The 25,431-nt window shown below is 42.8% G+C and overlaps 3 protein-coding genes across 4 annotated transcripts; 2 read left to right on the plus strand and 1 right to left on the minus strand.

Moving 5' to 3' along the window:
* The first annotated feature begins 2,378 nt into the window (after positions 1-2,378).
* Positions 2,379-10,104, plus strand: LOC139413531 (zinc finger protein Eos-like). Of its 2 annotated transcripts, none has more exons than XM_071161028.1 (8): positions 2,379-2,606; positions 3,788-3,839; positions 3,974-4,072; positions 4,248-4,511; positions 4,703-4,870; positions 5,023-5,172; positions 5,311-5,442; positions 5,642-10,104. In XM_071161028.1, the coding sequence occupies exons 2-8, from the start codon at positions 3,803-3,805 to the stop codon at positions 6,466-6,468; spliced, it is 1,677 nt and encodes a 558-aa protein (XP_071017129.1). In that variant the 5' UTR covers positions 2,379-2,606; positions 3,788-3,802; the 3' UTR covers positions 6,469-10,104. The 2 variants fall into 2 exon arrangements, with proteins under 2 accessions (XP_071017129.1, XP_071017131.1); XM_071161030.1 differs by having other exon boundaries at positions 2,395-2,606; positions 3,936-4,072.
* A 4,083-nt stretch (positions 10,105-14,187) lies between these two features.
* Positions 14,188-19,900, plus strand: LOC139413532 (coiled-coil domain containing 65). Its single transcript, XM_071161031.1, has 9 exons — positions 14,188-14,404; positions 14,646-14,878; positions 15,011-15,178; positions 15,434-15,603; positions 16,298-16,436; positions 16,859-17,056; positions 18,872-19,090; positions 19,230-19,382; positions 19,466-19,900. Exons 2-9 carry the CDS (start codon positions 14,732-14,734, stop codon positions 19,757-19,759), a joined length of 1,488 nt encoding a protein of 495 aa, XP_071017132.1. The 5' UTR covers positions 14,188-14,404; positions 14,646-14,731; the 3' UTR covers positions 19,760-19,900.
* On the minus strand, positions 19,876-22,752 carry LOC139413533 (peptidyl-prolyl cis-trans isomerase FKBP11-like). Its single transcript, XM_071161032.1, has 6 exons — positions 22,404-22,752; positions 22,120-22,182; positions 21,055-21,145; positions 20,637-20,670; positions 20,326-20,396; positions 19,876-20,156 (listed from the first exon to the last, which is right to left on the minus strand). The coding sequence occupies exons 1-6, from the start codon at positions 22,572-22,574 to the stop codon at positions 19,957-19,959; spliced, it is 630 nt and encodes a 209-aa protein (XP_071017133.1). The 5' UTR covers positions 22,575-22,752; the 3' UTR covers positions 19,876-19,956.
* Between the last annotated feature and the right edge of the window lie 2,679 nt (positions 22,753-25,431).

Genomic DNA, 25,431 nt, shown 5'->3' on the forward strand with positions numbered 1-25,431 from the left:
GGGGTGGTGACAAGCACAAACACAGGTGAAACAGATCAGGGTGTGACAGATTGGAATCCACCTGTGGTATATTCAGTTGATTGAACAAGATTTGGAAAGGAACACACCTGTCTATAAAAGGTCCCACAGTTGACAGTGCATGTCAGAGAAAAAACCAAGCCACGAGGTTGAAGGAATTGTCCTTAGAGCTCCAAGACAGGATTGTGTCGAGGCACAGATCTGGGGAAGGGTACCAAAAAATGTCTGCAGCATCGAAGGTCCCCAAGAACAAAGTGGCCTCCATCATTCTTAAATGGAAGAAGTTTGGAACCATCGAGACTCTCCCTAGAGTTGGCCGCACGGCCAAACTGAACAATCGGGGGAGATGACTCTGGCCTTGGTCAGGGAGATGACCAAGAACCTGATGGTTACGCTGACGGAGCTCCAGAGTTCCTCTGTGGAGATGGGAGAACCTTCCAGAAGGACAACCATCTCTGCAGCACTCCACCAATCAGGCCTTTATGGTAGAGTGGCCAGACAGAAGCCACTCCTCAGTAAAAAGCACATGTCAGCCCGCTTGGAGTTTGCCAAAAGGCACCGAAAGGACTCTCAGACCATGAGAAACAAGATTCTCTGGTCTGATGAAACCAAGATTGAACTCTGTGGCCTGAATGCCAAGCGTTGCATCTGGAGGAAACCTGGCACCATCCCTATGGTCAAGCATAGTGCCAGCATCATGCTGTGGGAATGTTTTTCAGCGGCAGGGACTGTGAGACTAGTCAGGATCGAGGGAAAGATGAACGGAGCAAAATACAGAGAGATCCTTGATGAAAAACTGCTACAGAGTGCTCGGGACCTCAGACTGGGGCAAAGGTGTTCACCTTCAGGACAAGTCTTTGAATTGCTTCAGTGGCCCAGCCAGAGCCTGGACTTGAACCCGATCTAACATGTCTGGAGAAACCTGAAAATAGCTGTGCAGCAACGCTCCCCATCCAACCTGATGAGAGTTTGAGAGAATCTGCAGAGAAGAATGGGAGAAACTCCCCAAATACAGGTGTGCCAAGCTTGTAGTGTCATATCCAAGAAGACTCGAGGCTGTAATCGCTGCCAAAGGTGCTTCAACAAAGTGCTGAGCAAAGGGTTTGAATACTTATGTAAATGTGATATACATTTGCAAAAATTTCTAAAATCAGTTTTTGCTTTGTCATTATGGGGTATTGTGTGTAGATTGATGAGGGGGGAAAAAACAATTTAATCCATTTAGAATAAGGCTGTAACGTAAAAACAAATGTGGAAAAACACTTTCCGAATGCACTGTATGTGAGAGAATTTATAAAATGTATTTCTCCTTTATTTAACCAGGTAGGCCAGTTGAGAACAAGTTCTCATTTACAACTGCGACCTGGCCAAGATAAAGCAAAGCAGTGCGACACAAACAACACAGTTACACATGGAATACACAAAGGTACACAATCAAGAGTCAAGAATCAAGACGCATCGAGAGACACCAGAATGCCACATTTCAACTGATATCATGCAATTAAATCAACGGAAACGGAAACCTAAACTAGTTTTCAGGCTCTACATGGCCTTATTTGGATGTACCATGCTGTAGTGTCTTAACACTTAGTACTTATTTATGTAATAAGAAAGACTCGGAATACAAGCAATTGAACTGGAGCTTCACATTTACTCAAACTAGTTAGTACTAGAATAACATAGAACAATACTGCGCATGACCAAGGGTGCTCCATCCTTAAAGGGGACATCAGTAATTAACAGAACATAACACATGCAATCACATTTTCTCTTTTGGACACAAAAACACACACACACACACACACACACACACACACACACACAGCAGTAGTGCCACCCTGTGGCAGATAAGTAAACAGCCGATCTAAACTGTTTCATATACTGTCTTTAACATTACTACCACTGCCAAAGTTCTAGTTTTAGGAATACAAATATGTGATTGAGCTTGTTTTTCACCCAGGTCAGTATAAATGTTTGAAGTCAATCTGCATTATTAGACATGATCAGTGACTGTACCCGACTCTTTCGCTGTCTTATGCTTGATATTTTATCCTTCAAACGATTTTACTACACTTCTTCTTCCCAACCACTTGATTTTCATAAACCCTCCACTCATCAAAATCTTTAGGGAGCAAAAATTATACTGCTAGTGGGCTGCAGCCTAAATGAAACCATCTTTGATGAATACAAGGGCAGCCTAGTTTAGTGAAAATACAACACTGGTGAAAAGGGAATTGCCAAGAGTGCAACAAATCATTGCATGAAAGAAAGACAGCCGACAGGGAATAAAAAACTATCATATTTTCCTCTGAATTAAAAAACGGGACTTTGTAAATCCTAGGTCCTATGTGACATTTAATGTGCAACACGTGGGTCAGTGGGGGAAGATGGCAGTCCTTAGCGGAGCCACAAACTCGATACACGACATTCTCTTGATGAGAATCCATGGGAGTTGGATTAAACCGGTCTGTATCCCGGAAATTGTTTAGGATTTGATGTAAATGCTGCCGGGAGATGCTGTCGCCGCAAGAGAAAACAAGCGGAGAACCAGAAAAATAAAATCACAGAATCGAGGCCTATCGTGACAGGTACGGAAGATTTTCGGAAAAAGATTTGTGTAGATGCTGTTTCTACAGATGTTTTGTTTAAACGGTTTTAACTAAGTGTATAGCTGACGATGCCAACAGCCAGATAGGCTAGCCAACTGATTAGCTGTAGCAATAGTGAATGTTTCTGGGCGGTGGGTACCATAGCAACCGCTTAAGAAACATTATTAATGTAACTAGCTAGCCAGCCAGCCAGCCAGACATGCTAAAACGTGGAATTGAGAGTAAACACTTGTATATACAATGTTTGCAATCGATATGATTTAGCTAGGCATCATCAAGAGTACTATTTTATGTTTTTTACTATTTTGTTTTTGTTATATCGAACTGTCACTGTCGGTCTTTCTGACTTCGGTAGCTAGCTAGCCAATGTTAGGTATCTGAAAGCAATTGGCTAGTTACAGTAGTAACGTTCGTTAACAACTTTATCAGTTGGCAGGCTGGCCAGACAGCTAGCTAGTGGTCGCTGAGCTCAGTTAGCTAGCATGTGCTAACAAACTAGCCAACTAAATGAGCCATCTGACTAACGTCAAATATCATAACTAGCTAGCTAACCCTTTCATCTGTGCTAACACAATATTATTTTTGCTAAGGTAGTACAGGTTACAACCCCCACCAAAGTGAACAAAAACGGGTAACGTTACCCAGCACGAATAAAGTCTGTTTGGTGGTTATAATAACTTTCATAACCAATGTATCTATAAAAGTAGCTAGCTTTTTAGGCTGTCGCACTGTAAACAAGTAAAGTAGCTAACTAGATGTTTCGATACACATTGACTGAGTGTTAGTGACTTTCTTCCGTACATAAACTTAGCCAAATGTATCTTGGTTTTGCCCAGTTAGTCTTTAATTGTTATGTACATGGCTGGTAGCATATTTGCTTGTATTGCAATCTAGCTCTACCAACCAACTATCCTAAATTACAGACAGTATAGGCCTAGTCCACAGTCTTGAAGAAATTGATAGCTAAGTGTTCAACAAAAGGCCATTGTATCTAGCTCCATTTCATGTCCTCTGAAATTGCTGGGCTTGGCTCAATGAGGGCCAGTTGCACTTCAGGAATTTTCATCTACTATGCATTTCCTGGAACTGTGAATGTGTGTACAGAAGAACAACTGTAATAATTTAGAGGCTCTTGTCTACCTGTTTGTTTTTTCCTTCAGTTAGCTGGTGATAGAATGGCTGAAGACTGCAATGGCCATCCCTACATGTCAGGTATGGAGGGCAGGGCATGGACAGTCCTTTGTATTAGCTGACTTACTGACCTTATGGTTGTGACATTATTGAGATGACTGAATAGAATGTCAGTAGGCCTGTGTGGTGTGTCTGTCTGTGTGTGTGGACTGCAGGCAGTGGAGACTCTTCGAGGGAGTTTTCAGGGGCCGTGGGAGGCCGCACAGTGAGCACCCCCAACAGCCAGCACACTTCCCCCAGCCGTTCTCTTAGTGGTAAGTTCCAGTTAGTCAATTCCTTTGTTGTAGAAGTAGGGAACTTTATTATTCCCAAGGGAGCGTATGGTAGTTGGTTTTGTGGCTCAGATGTTTTTATTCAACTTTAGCAAGCACAGCAGTGTCTGCTCTCATCATATGTCACTCTCATGGTCTATTCACTGTCTCTCTCCAGCTAACTCCATCAAAGTGGAACTGTACAGTGATGAGGAGGTGGGCCGTGGCACAGGACCAGAGGATGAGAAAGGGGACAAGGTGGAGGAGGGGGATTCTGAGCAGGGAGGAGAGGCAGGAGGCGGCTACAGGGAGCTGGCCAGTCCGGAGCCCATGTCACCAGGAGGTGCCACCCGGCTGCCCAATGGGAAACTCAAGTGTGACGTCTGTGGGATGATCTGCATTGGGCCCAATGTCCTCATGGTGCACAAACGCAGCCACACAGGTGACTGACCAATTAATTGAGTGATTAGTCCTTTATACGATAAGATTAGTTTGCAGAGCAGATCTGCCCCGAAACCAGGTTGACATTGTGATTTGGGCACGTGACTGGGAGTGAAACTGATTTCAAATTACTCAAACTGGTTTGAAATTTGGTTTGTTCGGGGTGTGTAAACGGGTATGTGCCTCCCCCAGGTGAGCGGCCATTCCAGTGCAATCAGTGTGGGGCCTCCTTTACACAGAAGGGGAACCTGCTTCGTCACATTAAGCTGCACTCAGGGGAGAAGCCCTTTAAATGTCCCTTCTGCAGCTATGCATGCCGCAGACGGGACGCTCTCACCGGCCACGTCCGCACTCACTCGGGTGAGAGGGATACACTTATTGTACACACATTATCGCACACACTTGGGTGAAGAAAATAGGGTCTGAGTTGAGCCTGTCAGTTCCTGAGCAAAGTACACACACACACACATTCTGTATGTACTGTATTTACGGTATGTTGACTTTGTCCCCAGTGTCATCTCCCACAGTGGGAAAGCCCTATAAGTGTAGTTACTGTGGACGCAGCTACAAGCAGCAGAGCACCCTGGAAGAGCACCGCGAATGCTGCCACAGCTACCTGCAGAGCCTGGAGACACAGAAGCCAGCCAGTGCTCACACTCAAGGTAGTGGCAAACAAACTCACACACGCACACAGAGCAACCTATAGAGCCTTGATAACTTTGACATTTAAATCACATTCATACATACACAAACACTGCATGTTACTGCTTTTATCTACGGTGTGATCATGTCTTCTATAGTAGAGGAGCTGAGGGACCTGGAGTTCATGCCTGACAACCTGCTGCAACCTTCCTCAGACAAGATTACGTTCATCGATCGGCTGGCCAACAGCATCACCAAACGCAAGAGATTCACACCACAGAAATTTGTAGGTCAGCACATAATTGGAATGTGTAAAGGGGTGGGGTGAGCAAAGGCACCACTCTCACACACACACACACAGGTAACACAAAGGGTACAACATCATTGATCAGGTGTCTGTTTAAAAAAAAAAAAAAGACCTACCTTCACCTCACTAGTTTCTCTGAGTTGTGGTACAGTGTGATTCCCTGCCTTCTATCTGCCCTGCAGGACAGAAGCACATGCGCCACAGTCTAGCTGACACACCTTTCGAGCTCAGCGCCGCCTTTGACAAGGACGGGGAGAAACACCACGGTCTGGACCAGCCACACTACACCGTCCTGGGAGGAGGCTACCTGGGGGTGCCAGGAGCTGGTGGATCTGAAGGCCTCCGACCCCTATGGCTGCCACCCCCTCACCCCTCCTGCCTGTCAGAGCTCCGGCCAGTCATCAGCTCAGCTCACACCCCCATGGCGCCGCTGGGGCCGAGGCTGGACTGCATGGGGGCCGGGGCTGGCCTAGGGTCCACAGGAGTGGGGGGCAGGGAGGCTGCAGAGGGTCACGAGGACCTACCTCTTGGACTCAGCCACGCCCCTTCGCCTAGCAACGTTTGCCAGGACTCCACAGACACTGAGAGCATGCCGGATGAAGTGTTAAGCAATGTGGCGCCTGCCCTGCCTCTCCACAACAACAATCACCACCTCCACTCCAACCACCACCCACCCCCTCCGCCCCTACTGCACCACAGGGGTAGGGACAGACACAGCCCAAGCCACGCCAGGGAGAGGGAAGAGGATGGCAACTCTGCCACCCCCCCGGCCCCAGGCTCCCCCACCTCCAGGGAGGCGTTTCGAGTGGTGGACGGAGAGGGGCACGTGTTGCGCTCCTTCCGCTGCGAGCACTGCCGCGTGCTCTTCCTGGACCACGTCATGTTCACCATCCACATGGGCTGCCACGGCTTCCGCCAGCCCTTTGAGTGCAACATCTGTGGCCATCGCAGCCAGGACCGCTACGAGTTCTCCTCGCACATTGTCCGCGGGGAGCACCTGCTAGGCTGAGGGATGGCTGGGCAGGCCTCTGTACTTAGGTTTTGTTTGTTTTTTTTTACTCTGAGAGAAGGGCCTGCTTGGGTTTGGTCTGCATCACAATAGGGGGTAGGGGTAGTACGAAACTGCTTTTAGTAAATTATTTGTGCAAAGGCATTGATACTGTTACCACATAAACCTTGACTTCAAATAGGCACATTAGGTCAATTGCATCACTTTTAAAAAGGAAAGAGAATCCTCACCACTCTGAATGCACTTTTCAAAATGCATGAATTCTTAATGAGAAAATGCACTTTCAAATAGATTTTATTCTGAAGTAAAGGGAGTGAATGTATTTTTTTGTTTGTTTTTTTCCCCTCAAAGTGCCTTTCTCTGCTGTGGTCTACCTTTCCTCTCTTATCCTGGTAAAAACTGGGTGCACAAAACAGTGATGCTACCATCTAGACAATGTGATTTATATGTGACATTTTGAGTTGTTTCGTCGACTGCACTGTAATCAATATTTTAACCAAGATAAAAACAAGAACAGTCAGGCTTCCTTGGAATTTGTCAAAGCTCTATTTGAAAAGCACTTAACGGATCTATTCCATTCCGTAACACACCTAGTCCCTGGGGGTGTGGCAGACAGTGTTGTTTAAGATTGTGTGTAGATGGTATATATTACTGTTGGTCATTTATTTTAATAAGTTGCGGTGCAGACTGGACCCAGGATCCCAAGTTAAATGTTCAGAAGAGATTTGAGGGGTTGGCCTCAATGAGGAGTGCACTTTTGAATTTCAGTTTGTGTATATGTGTGTGTTTGTTATTTTGGAAGTTAAGTTAAATGAGAGTTTTAGGCTTTTAGCAGTGTGAATGTCGTGGAATGGGGTGCAGTATGTTTGTTTTGTTTCCTTTAATTGCTTTTGTTGCACTGAGATACCTGCCGAGATAATTTATATTTTATAGAAGATTACATTTATGGCCTGCACCTTTCTCTGTGCAGCCTGTTGAAAGAAATAAAACGTTTTTAAAACTCATTCCACAAAAGAAGAGAGCCACTGCCACTATTTTGGAGTTGACGTCAACAAAGGGCTGGGATAAGATTTTTGGCCATTTTAGGTCCTTGATATCCCACTGCTTTGTGTACTACAAAACAAACCTAAACATGATTATTATTTACAAGTGAGACTTAAAACAATTGCATATTCATTGTACTGTGCCTTTCATGATGTTGACCTGGGGGACATCTATTAACAGCCATGTCTTGCCAACATATATCTTTATGGATGAGAAGAGGTAGTTATTTTGATGATATAACATGAAATATCCTGTCTGCCCCTGCTAAGTAGCCTGCCCATGCTGAATTCTAGATTGCCCTTCACTAGTCACTTTGATTTGCACAGTCGCTAATTTCTTAAGTAGCCTAATCATGTAAATTGTATTACATCGTCCAAAAAGGAAATAAACATGTTTTAAAAAAGCACTCGGGCATATAAAAGATTTTAAAATATTCAGTTGATAAGTACATATCCAGAAGATTGTCACCTGCTGCTAAGGCATAAATGAGTAGTGTCTGTGGTTGTCCACAGTCCTCTGTGGTTGAGATTGAGTACGTGGTTCTTCCGAAGTGACGTTGAAATGCTTAGTCTTGTTCAATGATTTTCCTTTTTTCTCATTGGACTTGTTTTTTATAGAGCACTGATGTTGGTAAACATTTTCCTTGGAATCATGACTCATAGATCCCTTTGGTCAACTTTGACTACCAAGATGTATAGTTTGTATTTTATTTTCCACAACAATGCTTTGCTCAAAGGAACTTGATGAATACGCACTTGTGAATTTAAAAAAAGCACTTACATTGAGAGATTAGGAAACTGAGGGTAAGGGGTCAGTTAGGTCCTGATTGGTTTTGGCAGTTGCCTTACTTGTTTACCTAATCTCTTTGTCTTCACAGTGAATGAACTTGGAAGCCCGTGGGGTTTATAGCTCTTGATTAGGGCCCCAGAGTTTTCTATGGTCAAGCAAAACTACTGGCCCTACTTATGACACAGATGAAGTATGACAGACTGGAAAATCTGCCTTGGGATTTCTTTATAAAATAAATGAAACTTTACCTCATAAATGCCTCTGGGGGGGATATAGGTTTGGTAAATGTTTATTTATTTTGGTGGTTAATTTGACCTTTTATGTTTTGACAGCGATAGCTCTGTATCTTCACTATTTGATATTTTAATACATTTTACCAAAAAAGAAGGAATGTGGCTTTGAAGTGGAGTACAAGAAAATATCAGAAAAGATCTTAAACTATTTAATTACAGGGCATAGTTGCATTAATGTTAATCTGTACTGCTGTTCTAAATGTAATGCCTTATGAACGGATATGTAATTACTCTTCAAATGAGAATATTTAGAATGTAAATAAAAAATGGTTTGATTATTGAACTGATGTGGAAGTTGTGCATCGTTTCACACTAATTCGAAGGGCAGGATCTCTCCAGATCTGTTGTTTCTCTTTAAAAATCGGTCTATTGTGCCTTACTCCCTGAGGTTCACTGTTTGAGGATGTTGGCTCAACATAGATTTGAGGACAGAACACTTGGTCCAGGGTCAATCTCAAGAAGAAGTAACAAATGTATGTGACAGATATTAGGGGGGGGACTTTAATGAGTGTTAATTATAGCTGTTTCACATCAGTCACCATTCCGACACCTAGCTACATTGACATGACCTTGTCGTTCCACAAATCAGGCTGATGGCACAGCACAAAACTCTAGCTTCTGACTCATCTCACAATAGCTTCCATTTACAAATGTGCCTGTGACTTTACTCATGTGTTATGATGCAAAAACAGTTTTTTCTGTAAACCAAATGGCATGTACACAATAATGTACATTAACTGCCAAAGATTGAAGTTTGAGATGGCATGATCAATGTATGATATTACGGGTCTTTATAAGAATGAATTCTGCCTGTCCCAGAGTAGATAGATGGCTTGTTCTAACAGAGCTATATTAAAGAGCTTGTCAACTGAAATACTAGCAGAGATGTCTGGGCTTTGGCAAGTGTGAAAATGCCAATTCAGTTAACCTAACCAGACAAGGATAATAGGACAGGATGTCTCATACTTGCCCTGGCAGTGACCAGTGCAGTTTCTCTTACATAAAATCCATTTTGACCAGAAGGTAAGCAAATACTTGAAAAAAAGTAAAGGAAGTGATCCTGGATTTTATTCTTTGGTGTACTACACTGGATTGCCGTTATGCTTTTAAAACCTGGTGCATGTGGTAACAATGTGGTCTGCTAAACCTTAAAAGTTTTCACAAAAATCTAAAGGACAAATGAGTAAAGCTTATTTTGTATTTCCCCTTAAGTCACCCCAGCTTCAGAGAAAAATATTTTGTTACTGATGTGTGCTTGTTTTTGCCCTCGTTTCAATGTTCCTTTCCCTTTCAAGGTTTCTTGATTGCACTGTGTTTGTGTTCCCTTTGACTTGACTATCTGCTCTGTTACCTTTACTCCTGCCCTTGTGAATTGTGTGGATTCGTTTGAACTGCAGAGCCTTTTTTCATGTACCATAATGTAATTAAGTATTTGTGTATCAACATTAAACTACTGTAAATTTTGTACTGTATTGAAGGAGAGTATTCCAAATAAATACACTTGACTGCCTGATATTTTCTACAATGATAAGACATTCATATTTATAAAGATGTATATAAATGTTTTGCAAGTGAAAAATATATTCAAATCAATCTGTTTTACATGGGCTGTGGAGGAACTCTGGGTGGGCCACCCTGTAGAAAGAGAACACATTCCATCAGAACAGTATTCCACAATCACATCATGCAATAACAGCCAACGTTAGAGGAAAAGCAAGAATGGAAATGTCAGTTACTGTATTTGACTGAGGATTCTCTCAATCCAAGCAGATATCCCAGACATGAGGATTTGTGCAGGCCACAGGTGTCAAACTCATTCCATGGGTTTTCGCTCCTCCCTTGTACTTGATTGATCCATTACGGTCACTGATTATTTAGGAACTCCCCCTCACCTGGTTGTGTAGGTCTTAATTGGACAAATTGAAAGGAAATAAAGAAAACTAGCACATACTCAGCCCTCCATGGAATGAGTTCGACATTCATGATCACCATTTAATGGCCATGGCAGAGCTTGGTGCTTGAGTATTCACAACTGGGCCTGAAGTGGGATGGTGGTGTGCGGTCCTTCCTGGCCTCTGTGGAGTGGTTCCTGACCACCTTACAGTGGATGGCACAGCTCACGCAGTAGTGCAGTTTCACATTGAGCTTGGGCAAAACAGGCTTGCCAGAAGAAAGGATGTTTGAGTATGAAGTGTAATAAACCAAGGATCTGGTGGATCTAATCAAACAAAATACATGCTCCAGTGCCATTCAATGCTAGCATCACATGACTAGTTGCCCTCAGACCATTCAACAATCTACTCACATTCAAACACGCTAGCCTCTGAGATATCTACGGCAGCAGCCTCAACAATGTTCCTGATGACAAACTTTTTTTATGGCCTTGTCCCTGCACATGCCCACAGCCCTTCTTGGCACGACCACAGTTCCGTCTCTTCTTAGTCTATAAACAAAGACATAATGAATATCTTGAAACATCAGCAGAGGCTCACTGTCGAGTTATTCACAAGTGTTCCTCAACTCCAGTCCTTTGTGTAGGTTCATTTCAGCCAATTAGCTACTCCCATTAGCAAGACTCAATCAACTGATCTAAAAACATCACAAATGCTGCATCAGTAATTACAGTATAATTAATATAGGTATAATAATGTGTTTATCACAAACATACAGTGCATACAAAGAACCAACCTGCGATATACCGACTCTTGGTCAACCAAAACAAAACCCATGTTTCAAGCAGGCTCAAGTTCAGTTTCCTCAACTTAAGCCTTATTCAACATACAAAAAGAGAAAATGTTTATAATTGTTGCCTAAGAGTTTCCTATTAGTGCAGTGGTCTTTGCCAGAATATGCAAGAAACTAGCTAACCAACCATACCGTACCGGCAAATTAGCAATCTAGTTAACTAGCTGGTCCACAGTTATACAATATTCAATTAAAAAGCCTGACTTACTGCATCAACAGTCACAGTACTGTATAAATGATTTTTATGGCTTTGTTTTTTATTAATATTAATGAGTATGTAAAACAAATAATTCAGTTGAGTTGTTATATAATGAATTGAAATGTATTTAACGTAACTTTAGACAACTTTAATTCATCATGGGAAATCAACCCTGTGAATTGTATTTGACTGATCAGTTGATTCAACATCTTCATGAATGATATCACCACACAGGTCAGCGCAGGTTACACAGGGCAGCACAGATTCAAAGTATTTTGTCCATTTTCGATGAGAGGTCGATTGGCACTGACTGTGAGATGATTCTAAACCGTTTGAGCCTTTGAATTACGCGTTCCACATGAACCCTCACGTTGGCTATCAATCTTGTACATGTGGTGTCCTCCACTGACAGCTGTGCGCCTCTTTTTGTGAAGGCTGGAATTGTTCATTTAACCTTCCTCTCATACACCAGTTCATGGATTGTGAAGCCCCGGTCAGCCATGACCTCATCATCTGGACAGAGGTTCTCCGAGAACCTAGAATGCAACGTTATATATTTGTTGCTACATCTACCTCCATATGATGAAGAAATTAACATCACCAGACCGACCACAAGGTACTTGATAGTGTTCTGGGTGTAGTAATGGTTGAATGACTCCCCCCTTTAATCCAGATTATTGCATTCTGTAAAGCAATTTCTGAGCAGTCGATAATCCAGGTTGGTCCTTGGTAGTAGTCCTTAAAACATTGTGGTATTGTAGCACGGATGATCTCCCTTGGCAACCATGGAATGTACTCCCTCAGACTATCTTCCATCATGTCAATCCAATAACTAATCACTCAACTGACAATACCCTGGAAAACACCAAACCTTTCTGCTAGGTACTGCTGCAGCAAGTTGAGCTTCATCAGTGTCATCAGAAGTTGGTCTAATTGAAAGCTGCCTTTGTAGAAGGGTAGAAGATGTTCTACCAGGAGGGTAGAAAGGGCAGCAAGAGACAAGCCTGTATGCAGTCAACAGAGTGCTTCATTCCTCAGCAGGGTTTTGTAGAGCGGTGCTGCTGGGCACTGTATCCCTGCCTCACAGGTAGTGAGCTTTACATGATCACCTGAGCTGTAGTTGTGATCACTTAGAGATGGGTCTTCCCATTGGGTTTGGGCATCCTTCTCTGAAGGTAAATCCATTCTTTCTATTCGTGTTGGCCAATCCCCATTTTCAATTTGGTGAAAACTTGAACCTGTTGTGTCATCTGTTAAGAAATCAGTATGGCTTGTCAATGGACAATTTAGAACAAAACACCATACTGCATGGATGCTCCTAAAAATATGTAATAATCATAGTAATTAAGTATATATACATATTTTTTATTGAGTTGTAGAGGAAATAAATGGTGCTATTATGAGACTGCTTAGCTACAAGAGCAAGAGGGAGACACAAAATGAGAGCATGCAAACTGCTCAAGCGTTTGGCTTAACGTTACCTGTCACTGATGACTGCCTGACCAACACCCGACGCGTCTTCACGAGTGGAGTATCGTAGCCAAGCCATTTTTCTGGGTGTGGATGCTCCACTGTAAACTTATTGTCAAAGAATTGGTAGGAGCATACAAAGGGACGTTTTGGTGATTTCTTTAGATTAAACGCTTTGAGCCAGAGCCGCAAAGACTGTGTCTTTAGGAGGTGGATGCAGGTCATATGGGACTCCACAGATCGACGTAGCGGTTGTAAAAATTGCCTCCTTCATTAAATTGTGACAGCATCGTACTGAACATATAATGATTGTCAGGGTGATTGATTTTAAGATTTTGTGCGGTTCTGTCAGTGTAAAACGTTCAAGCTCTCAAAGGAAAGTACCACTTTTGCATGCGCTAGCGTCACGCGAATGTTGCCGGAAATATAAACACTATTGCAACGAACTCGCAGTGACGTTCTTGAATAAGGCGACTACGTTCCATTTTTTCTGCATCAGAATATAAACGAACTGGACCGGAAGCATGGGTGCCGAGCTTACATTTCACAACAATGAGAGTTTTTAGAAAACTAATTCGTTTTCAAAATCATGGGCAATTCAGCTAAGCACTCACCATTTTGAACAGGACCTGAGGGATGGGTGCCGACCGAATTATATCTCTCTAGCAACCCTGGATGTTGTGAATGACACAGAAAGCACTCATATGTATTTGTTTTTAATATATAGTTTGCATAATTATGCTATTATCAAATAAATCAAATGTTTACTTATTTTAGTTCTACAAAATAACAATACTATTTTTCTGCGGAAGGATATGTATGTGGCATCTTTGCTAATAATAGACGTCATTTCCCATTATGCATTTCCATTAATCCGCAATTTACAAACATTTGTTTGTACAATCGAAGTTTCTCTGTTGATCTTACAAATTGACTGGCGCTTCGCTTCGGCATTCCAATACTTTCCTTTCAATGCTAATTGTCAATTATTTCAATTTGCTAGAGAGTAAAAGCATGCGTCTACGTTTTCCTGTCTGTCCTGGACAGCGAGAAATGTCTCCCAAGAAAGGGCACATTTGCCATTATGTTACGCAAATTACGCTTGCTTTATTTGCATAATGTATCGTTTCTGCAACTGGGTATTGATAAACCTACTTTGCACATTATCACAAGTTACTAAATTAATTCATTTTAGGATATTGTTCATTCATTGATAATGATTGCTTTGTCGATGCATAGCATTTTTCCTAGCACTTTATTTTTGGCACATTGGCGGCGCGGTATGTGCAGTCTGGCGCGCCCCCTGGGTGGGTTTAACTCCTAGAATGTTGCTAGGAGACCAAACACAAACTCATTTTGTGGAGATCCCGCTATCATATCTCTAGAATTCACACAGGTAAGACATCGCATCATGTTAGTTGTCGCAAATGCAATTACGGGGTGTTTGTAAACTGCATGGACATGGCAGGCTCTGGACAAGACCATATGACAGTAGCTAGGCATTGGTCATGAGTTTTCTTTACTATGCGTTTGCTTGGTTATTGGACAATGACAACCAACTTGATATTAATTAAATGTTTAGGCTGTTTTGTGTGGGTTCCTCATTTTTTAAAAGTATGTCTGTCTTACCTCTTAAGTCTTGGCTTCCCATTCTGAACGAAGAGAGCAAAGTGGGCCAAGTGACACCAAAACAGCACCCCAGGAGGAGTTTGAGAGAGGAACCATGCCAAAGAAGGGTGCAAAAAAGGGGGGAGCAGGGAAGCAAGCAGGGATGACGGAGGAAGAGAGACTCTTGTACATGCAGCAGAGGGCCCAGGCAGAGGACGAGATGGCCAAAAGGAAGGAAGACATGCTAACTCAATTTCTCAAGGTACGTTCAAGAATGTAACCCAATGAAAAGTCACACAGCCTGATGCAACTTGTTAAGCCTATTCTATTCTCAAAATGTCCTTGCATGACCTCTAAGTACTGTCCCCATCATCTCTACCCGTAATGCAACCAGGATAAGCTGCAGAAGGAGGAGCGCAACAGTGCAGTGAACCTGCACAAGTTGACGCAGCAGTGGCGAGCAGTTCTCCGCCAGACACGGGCAGCTGAACTGCGCAGTGACATTGCTGTGCTCAGCCAGACCTTTGAGAGGGTGCTGGACCGGAAGGACAGTGTCATCAAGGTTAGGTATTTATTTATTTCCACATGCATCTGTGAGAGACTTCTTCTTGGTGTGTGTGAGAGACTCAGAAGGCTGCTGAGGGGAGGACGGCTCATAATAATGGCTGGAATGGAGTGGTTTCAAACACATGGAAACCATGTGCTTGATGTCTTCGAAACCATTCCATTAATTCTGTTCCAGCCATTACGTCCTCCCAAATTTAGCTATCACCGGCCGCCTGTGGTGTGACAGTCTATATCTCTCTCTCTGCTGTAGTGTTTGGTGTGTGACCTGAGTGAGGCAGAGCAGCAGTCAGCCCAGGCCCTGCGCTCTCACCTGGAGTGTGTGGACTGCCTGCTGGCCCTGCAGAAGGGTAGGCTGGCATCCCTGGAGCAGCAGTGGAACAGCGGCCTGGAGGGACTGAGCTACGAATTCAATTCTGAGAGGTGTGTGTAAAACCTTCTCACACACACCATGACAGATAGACCTATCCGTCCAGTTCTCTATTAGACAGCCAGAGACACTATACACAGTTCTGCACAACAATTAATAACTGAATTATGCTGCACAAAACTATTTAGATTTTTGTAACCTTGATGCAAGTTTGATATTTACTAGTTATGTGTTATATGTGAATTGACAGCTGCGTGTGTGTCACAGGCGACCGGTGGCACCTTAATTGGGGAGGACGGGCTCATAGTAATGGATGTAACGGAGTAAATGGAATGGTGTGGAACACATCATTTCCATGTGTTTGATACCATTCAGTCCATTCCAGCCATTACACACCATTCCAGACATTGTTATGAGCAGTCCTCCCCTCAGCAGCCTCCTGTTGTGTGTGTGTGGGTGATAGTGTGTGTGTGAGAGTGTGTATCTTAAATAATTCCACCCCCCCCCCCAAAAAAAAAAAAAAAAAAAAAAAACTTTGCCTTTGGTGAACTAACACTCACACTTGACTTTTTCCTACTAGTACTGACTTTGTTGATAGCTTTTTTATTGTGGAAAATTGTACTTACTATGACTAAGATATGTGGTTGTCTCACCTAGCTGTCTTAAGATGAATGCACTAACTATAAATCGCTCTGGATAAGAGTGTCTGCTAAATTACTTAAATGTGTGTGTGTGTGTGTTTCCCAGGGAGCAGATCCTGTCCCAGCACCAGCAGGAGTGTGCTTACCTGGAGGATGTGACCTTTGCCATGGAGCAGTTCTACATGGAGGTAGACGGGGAAGCTCGCCAGGACTACCAGAGCACCAGAGACGACATCAAGAACAGGGTAGGGGTCTGGCTCAGACAACCAGCATCAGTTGTTTTTCCCTCTGGTGGGCCTCTTTCATTTCCCCTCTCTCCATTTGCAGATCCTCACAATTGGTCTAGGATAATTTCTCCTCTTTAGCGTGCTAGCAGATACCCATAGACTTACAGCCACTGGGCTAACGCTAGTTAGCATTGTCTTACAAAACTACTTCTAACTTCCTTCATACTGGACACAGACATAAAAATGGTATCCACGAGTTCATCTGAGTTCATCATTTGGGGAAGTAGATAAAGGGCCTCATTGCCAAAATCCCGAAGTATCCCTTTAACCTTAATCGTTATGAACAACAGAACAAAACAAGCCTTGAACCAGCTGTTAGGGGATGTTGTGTGAGCTGGCTTACATTCCCTGTCTGGGATCTCCTTTCCCTCTCCCATTAGAACATAGAGGAGAAACATGCGTTGAGGATCCAGCTAGAGGGGACGGTGGAGGGCCTGTGGCGTCAGTTCCAACAGGCCCTACGCAGCTACAATGAGGCTACAGAGGACCGTCACATCGCCTTTGAGTCGTTGAGGACCCGCGACCAGCGCAGTGCCCAGGAGATCGACACGCAGATGAGGAGGCTGCAGAAGATGCAGGTCAGTGTTGGGCTACAGAGACTACTTTTCCAATGGGGGCCGATTCAGACTTAGGAAATCTATGCCCTTTTAACATGTTTTGATTGAAACACTGAGCAGTATTTGGTATTCAGACTTACCGTATGCAGGTGTGCAACAAACTCTGGGTGTGCCTCCAATATCCGCACTGAATACATTTAATTAAACTGCTGAAAACCCTCCCACTTGTTGGCCAACATATTTTCTCATGGAGTTTTCATTTAATAGGGTTTTCAGTACATTTATCAAAAGCCATCCCGTTAAATACAGTGTACCTTTTAATTATAATTTTCTCAAGACTCACTAGAATATATATCTAGAGAACGGGTTCTGAGTATTAGAGATCAATGAAGAAAGCCATCAAAATATGTTAATCATATTAGTCTCCGTTTAGTAGATTTAAAAATCTGTTGATTATTTAGGATTAGGAAAGTATTTATGAATCTACATAATTAATACATTTAAAAAAATGGTTCGGAGTGCCTTTATGCACAACGCATATTGATTAATCAAAAATACATAGGTTTGGTTCATCCTGAAAGTTGCCATATTCAGTTGTTCAAACCATGAAATATTGGAAGGGGAGAAAAGTGTAGTCATATAAATCTACCTTAATCCTCACTGATGATGGACCTGTGATGACAACAGTCCAGTTGTCGTGAACCGTGCGCCAAGCTCCAGGTTTAAACTGCCACATTTGGTCTGCCTTCCATAATAATTCAAATAGGCTACATGTCCCAAAATATTGGACAACTTGTAAATAAAAATGATTTACTACTACTAGCGACCCTCCGCAACAACCACATGGACAGGACAGCGTTTAGAGGAAACAAATAAAGGTCGGCAAAATCAAACAATGGAATGAAGGGAATTAACCCTAAATTGTCAGTTAAATATGTATGGTTATTACTTATGGTTGCTACCAATAGAAAATTGGAGGAAACAGGAAAAGTTGGGGAATATGATTAAAACATTCTAGAGCGCACAAAGGTACAGTTTGGCATGACTGTCATTCTGCTCGGCTATGCATTTCCAAGATTTATCCTTAAAAGTTAAGGCCATACGATTTAAATTATGCATAGCGGCACAACATTTCGTACTGTGGGAAAGGAGCATGAATACCTGTCATGTTGATAAGCTTTTCAGTTTGCAGCCATATTACTGATTTCAAATTTGTCTCCAGCGATCATAAATTAAAATAAACCAAAACCAATTGTTATTTATATTTACAATCCCCTTATCCAAACGGATTACTCATTTACCTAGCTCTTTATTAATTTATAAATTACAGTGCGTGGAGAATGGCGTTATTACTATCGGGTAAAAATAAAGTCGTTTTTTAAAAACTTGGAACCGACGGGTTGCTTGACCTTATTCATGGTTTCCTCGCGAGTAAAGGGGGTGAAATTATGAGGGAATTAAGTCAAGGTCAGAATAGATAAATCTGTAGACACACCACCATTTCTGTGATCACCTCCCCAAACTAATATCTGGCTGTCACATGTGTTTCCCCATACTTAAGATCAAGGTCAGAATACGCAGAGAAAAATGCATAAAAAGGGAATTAAGTTCCCTTTACAGGCACGTAACTCGGGTCTGAATTCCTCCTATGTAGAATACAGGGTCAAAAGGACTACTCTGAGCAACAGTCTACCATATGAAAATAGAATGCTTATATTGCTCATCTGTTATATGTGATTGTATTATTAACTTTATTTGAATACAGTATTCATGCATGCCCTCTGTATGTCAGCATGAGTGCTCGTTTCCCACTGTATTGGTGTCTCTCCCCTCCAGGACTCCATATCTGCTCTGCGCTCTAGGCTGAACTCCAGCCAGAAGGAGAGTGAGGGGGCAGCACGGGGCCTGAGGGCGGCCAGGGAGGAGGTGACCCTGCAGGCTCGCCAGCTCAAGGCCCAGCTGAGCCGTGCCCGCGCAGCCGAGAGGAACCAGCTCACCAACCTCACCGTGCATAGCAACGCCGCTGCCAAGAACCTACAGGGCATCATCACTAAGGTGCTAACGTTAATGCATGTAGACACATACAGTATGTACATTTAGCAACCAAACATACACAGCACACTTATGCATGTGTACTGACTCACATTCACTTCCTATGAATTCTCTCACCCTGTCCTGTGATGTTGTGGATCAGGGGGAGAGGTTGCTGCGTCTGGCTGAGATGTGTCGTAAACTGGAGACAGAACATGAGAAAGTCCTGCCCTTCTACACCTCATCTCTCACTGCTGAGGAAGAGAGCCAGGAGAGAGCTAATGCTATGGAGCCTCCATCTGAGGAGCTGGCACAGGTATAGATAGTACTGTATTATACACACACTGATCTGATCTGTGACTCCCACCCAACTTCTCATTTGTAACCCGGTGTGCTCAGGCCATGCTGGACTACCTGGTTCTGGAGCGGTTCTGGCAGCGTTATAACAAGGTTCTGCTGGAGCGGCTGTGTTTGGAACGGGAGAGAGGAGCTCTGACCCAGGAGAACCAGCAACTGCGGATCTTACTGCGCCAGTACCTGGATGGCATCTCCGTTAGTGACGAGATCCTCCGTCATCGCAACCCCCTGCTGATGGTGTCACGGCCCACCCTCGCCGTTCAACCCACTGCTGATGCCCAACGCAAGCGCCACACTGTCATTGAGGCAGCACATGTTGTGCAGCGCACGCTGTAGACTCAATAACAGGCTCACATCACACACCATGCACTCCTTCTGACAGAACTCAATTCCTTACTCTATTTGTGTGTTACTTCTTTCTACCAGGTGTCTTACAATATCCATCAAATAAAAGAGGACTATTCCATCCGATAATAACAACGTTCCCTTGTTGTTTTTACGTTTTATTATTTAAATAGTTCTGCGAGTTTCCTTTATTTATTCTTTCTCTTCTTGGCCTTCTTGCCTGGCCGCTGGGCATTGGCCTTGTTATAGAGGTAGAGGCCCACCATGCCAAGCAGAGTGGGAACCAGGCCCAGACACACTAGAGGGAAGACATCGTTCACCATCTTCTGCCATGGGGTTACCTGGATCAGTGACATCACCTCCACTTCAAACTCTAGGGCAGCATCAGCTAACAGGACAGAGGGAAGAAGAGTGAGAGAGGATCAACTACTGAGTTGTGTGTGTTGCTGTGCTCAGCCAGACCTTTGGAAAGGTGCTGGACTAGCTAGACAGTTATCAAGGTGAGACATTTATTGCTGTATTTATTATTGTGTGTGTATGCAGATGTGTTTAAGTACATGGGATGGTGGGAGGGTATCCTCGCTTTCCATAGGCAAGGTGTGGTGGAATAGTGGTCTTGATTTTTTGTCTAGAGGACCATAAGACAGAACAAGGTTATTATCATAGATTTATGTTATCCACTATTTGTGACATTTTACCAAAGTAATTTGAGACAGGATCTTTGATTTGCTTCACATAGTGGTAATATCAATATTTGAAACATTGTCCTTGCTTAGCCAAGTCATATTGAATTCCTAGTGGAAGTGGTTCTAAATGAATGTAGTCCACTTCAAAATGTTGTATTGGCAGACCTTGACTGTTTACTTACCCTTCACAAACTCCTACCAAGCTCTGTTCCAGACCTGTTGGAGATACAGTATCCCAGTGAATGATGGAATAACAAACACTGCACTGCAAGTGTGAGCTATATTTGAAGGTATATTTAAACAATAAGGCACGAAGGGGTGTGGTATATGGCCAATATACCACTAAGGGCTGGATACAGCCCACATACCACAAACCCCCCAGGTGCATTGTTATTATGAACTGGTTACCAACCTAATTAGAACAGTAAAAAGAAATGTTGTCATACCTGTGGTATAAGGTCTGATATACCACAGCTGTCATGCAATCAGCACTCAGGGCTAGAACCACCCAGTTTAGAATACTGTTAACTTAAGCTAGTGTTCCTGTTTTGTGTGATCAATATATTGTCAAACTGTCTTTTTGAATGGTTGTGATTTTACCAGGGATAACAGTCCTCTTTCCCAGCACAACAACAAGGGGGTCCCGGGACAGTGATGAGTCAATCACCTTGCCATCTGCCAGCAGTTTACCCTGTTCAGAGCATTGGAACAATATGGTAGGTGCATGTTAAGAGATTTTGCACCTAAGCTGTGATTCTAATCTAAATAGAAGGTTAAGATGCATATCCTGTTCAAGTCACAGTAAATTGTGAAACACTTGACATACTGTTTAACGTTCTTTACAGGAGTGGCTGCACTGGGCACACTGATGAATCAATGACCTCGCCTGTCAATGAAGTCACATGAGACCATTCTAGCCAATGATGGCAGACACACCGGTGAACAACCAGCAGAAGGGGTTTCACTAGTTAATAGCCACAGTCAAAAATGGCTTTATCGTAAAAATGAAAACAAAATGTGCTTTTTGGTTTTAATGTAAGGTTGGCAGTGTGGTTAAGATTAGAGAACGCCACCTACTGCTGAAGACAGATTTTAGGCCCAGTTATGCATCATCCTTTCTGGTTTGGTCATGTTCTCCTGCTCAGACATGACAGATCTTACAACGCCTGGTTAGGTATTTTACTTATCAAAACCACATGTTATAGAAATCTGGTAATGAGCAGGAGTGCTGACGTGTTGCAGCTCCCCCATCACACTACCTACCGAGTAGAATGTTTGGCACGCGGAAAACGTGTCCATTGCACATGGGTTAAAACACGCAATTTACTTGCCATCCCAGATATGATTACAAACTAAGTGTAATGCAAAACTGAAAGTTGCTTTTATTTGACAATATTTGATTGGCACTCGAATTCCCCCGTCTTTAGTGAAAAATGAACTTGCTGCTTCACACCGTGCCACATAGGCAACATCGTATCCAGTCAAATGTATCGAGGTGCAATGAATCAGCACCACTTCAACTGCAGAGAACACTTTTGACCAGATTTAATAAAAATCGACATTTGTCTCAATAAGCATGTAGGCTTATGTCAAACAGGGCGGTGCCTAGCCTACCTTTGAAATTGAAAATGTTAGTTAGGCTATTCATTTACACTCTTTTCTTACCGTATAGTGGATTTGTAGCGTGTCTCCCATTTCTGACATTATAGAGCAAGTTTCGGGTTTCACCTTATGAAGGGGGAGAATAAAAAAAATCAAGTAATTTTCATTCCAAATAAATAAAATAGTTTTATTACATAAATAAGCGATACATTATCAATGTTAACAATAACAAGCTGATATGCCTACATGGTTTCAATTTGGTCTGAATGTTGCAATGCATTGTATTCGGCACGTGCAAGAGTCGCCACTTTCCTATCGCTGCTTTGGAGAAAATAGACAGAACTCACCAAGGTTTCCACCAATAACTCTTCCACAACATTTTGCTCGGCTTCAGCATCCTGTGCTGCAACATAAACGAAAGCAGCAAGCATGACTAGGATGACCCCAGTCTTGGCTTTCATTGTAAATCCGACCTTTTGGAAAACTATCCAACTAACTTCAGTGAAACTGTAGAGCATGCAAGCGCCGACGATTGACTATCGAAGGTGACGCCGGTTAAGGTTGATGTGTTGTTATATTAGGCTATGGCGATAACAGGGCAGGCTATGGCGATAACAGGGCAGCCGAACCGCGGACGTTGTCCTAAAACACCTGGGTCACCGAAGTGCCCGCCTTAAACATTCCGCCAGCAACCCAGAAGTCCCTTGCTGATGGGTAACGGTGCAGTTACATTCTTCGTGTCGGTTGAGGGCAGTTGTGAGTCTGATAAAAGCCCCAGCAGTTAGGATATGTCCTTTCAACTGGCCTAGGACCAGGCTACTTTCATCGCGATCTGAAACCTCAGATCATGGGGGTTCCCATGGTTGCTGCCCGTTGTGCTGTTTACTTGTTTGTTTACTTTCCATACCTCACATGACAGACACCACCGTCTATACTGACCTGTGTGCCAGCTGGACTCAATTATTTATATATAAACCCTAGATTGTTGATGTTATGACCATTGAGGCTTTGAAGCCATCGGTCCGCCATATTGGCACTCCCCAGTGCAACCTGGTCTCAGAGCAAAACGTCTTATATTCTACTAAAATCCAGCACCTCCATTTAGTGTGATATGTTACATTACATTGACCAACCGATGTTGTAGCGGTCGGACACTATCATATGAATTGCAAGATGTATAGTATCCTACATCTTGATAATTTAGTATGACATATTTTGTTTGACTGCTTTAGTATTATATGCTACGTTCGACTGCTTTAGTATGATATAAGTTTGACTGCTTTAGCATGATACGCTACGTTAGGTTAGGCATTAAGGTTATGGCTAGGGGTTAGGTTAAAGGGTTAGCTACCATGTTAAGTAGTTGCAATGTAGCTAAAAAGTAGTAAGTAATTGCAACGTTGCTAATTAGCTAAAATGCTATAGTTGTCTGTGATGAGATTCGAACACGCAACCTTTGGGATGCTATATTTTCGCATTATACATCCAACCACGCTTCTTTCATTTTTGTCTTAAGTAATCTAATGTCAGACCAAACATAACATATCATACTAATTTCAGTGTCCTAGATTTACATAGACCAATGTAACGTAACATAAAGTAACAATTCATACTAAATGGAGTGGCACATATTTTAAGAAAATATAAGCAGCCCTCCATATGAGTTAATGGAATTCTACAGTATTTCAATTAAATGTTTCAAGGACAAAAGTACATGTATAAAAGCATTTTTGTTGTTGTATTTAGTAACGTTAGAAATCTCAAAAAAATTATAGCTTAAGAATTTTTTTTAATTTGTTTATCTCACAATAATAGAATTTTAAAATATTCATTAATGTGTCTGTAATATAACACATGTGGCAAAAACAAATATAGACACTAATAAATGCATTTCTATAGCTTCCAAAATATTTTTTACAAGATGGAGGCACGTTGGTTTCAACACAGCACCCCATATTAGTCATCTAGTATATTTATGAATCATTGGCTAAAATGTAGCTCTTTAAAAGAGAAGGGTGCGATTGTGGCCCGCAATTGCAGCGTTCCTGCATTTGGGCATTGGCAGGAACCCCACTATATATACTTCTGTTGGTCCATTTCTAAAATAGGACTCCCGTACGTACACAGTCTGGAGGCGGGGGCGCTCCAGTACAGTAGGTGGCAGTAATGCACCATAAAGTTGGATGGAAACCACCAATAAACCCCACAGAAGAAAGGGCAGAGGCGAGTCCAGTGTTGCCAACTTGTGTTGCCAAAGCGATTTCGTTTTGCTATATTTAGCGAGCATTCATACCCCTCTAGCAACAATTTTTTTTTTATCGACTAGCGACAGATCTAGTGACTTTTTCTGGTGTTATTGGAGACTTTTGGAGACTGACGTGAAAGCACGTATCATTATTACTCTTCTCAACGAGCAGCGGGTGCTGCCGTGGGCCCAATCCCCGTCACAAAGCACTCACAGGCAGCCCAGTCCTCGTGCAGCAGTCCCTCCCAGCTGCAGTCAGAGCAGGAGATGTTCAACCCACCGCATCCAGACTGCAAATTAATCGCGCAAGCGGGAAGCCGATGCTGGCTGATACATTCAGGACGGGATGTAAATGTAAAATGTTCTTTGTCTAAAATAAATCACTGCACAAAAATAAATCAGTGCATTTGACTCACACAGCCTGTCACTTACTCACCTTGCCACTGTGTGTGTGCCTCTCTGTGACATAAGCTAAACATCTAGCTGGCTAGCTCATCATGTCTCAGTCTAAACTGTACACTCAAAAATACAGAAAGGAGTGGGAATCAAACCCTGAATTCAAAGGCTGGTTGAAGCCGTTTATTGGAGATGATACACGGGCATACTGTATTGTAAGGCCGATTTCTACGCCAAACTTGGTGATGTAAAAAAAAACATGACAACTCAAAAACATACTCAAAAGGCAAAGCCTTCTAACAGTTCCACCCAAAACAAGCTGCCATTTATGGTTTAAAGAATTTACTCTGCAAAAAAGGCTGAGGCCACCATGGCATTAGCTATCGCTGAACACTGTTCCATGCTGGCATGTGATCACATTGGAGAAGCATGTAGAGCTGCTTTCTCAGACTCCACTGCTGCTACCCACTTCAAAATGCACAGGACAAAGTGCACAGAAATTATTAATGGTGTTCTAGCACCCTACTTTCTGAAAAAGTTGGTCTTAGATGTGGGTGATCAGCGTTTCAGCCTCCTCGATGAGTCTACGGATGTACGTGTTTCTAAGTACCTGTGGGTTGTGATAAGGTACTTTAGTGACACCAAGCAGACAATTGTATCAACAGTTCTGTGGCTTGTTGAGTTGGAGGGAGGAGATGCCAAATCTATAGCCCGTGCTGTTGTGGCTTTCCTCG

Source organism: Oncorhynchus clarkii, chromosome 7 (assembly GCF_045791955.1).
Source record: "Oncorhynchus clarkii lewisi isolate Uvic-CL-2024 chromosome 7, UVic_Ocla_1.0, whole genome shotgun sequence".
Lineage (NCBI taxonomy): Eukaryota > Metazoa > Chordata > Actinopteri > Salmoniformes > Salmonidae > Oncorhynchus > Oncorhynchus clarkii.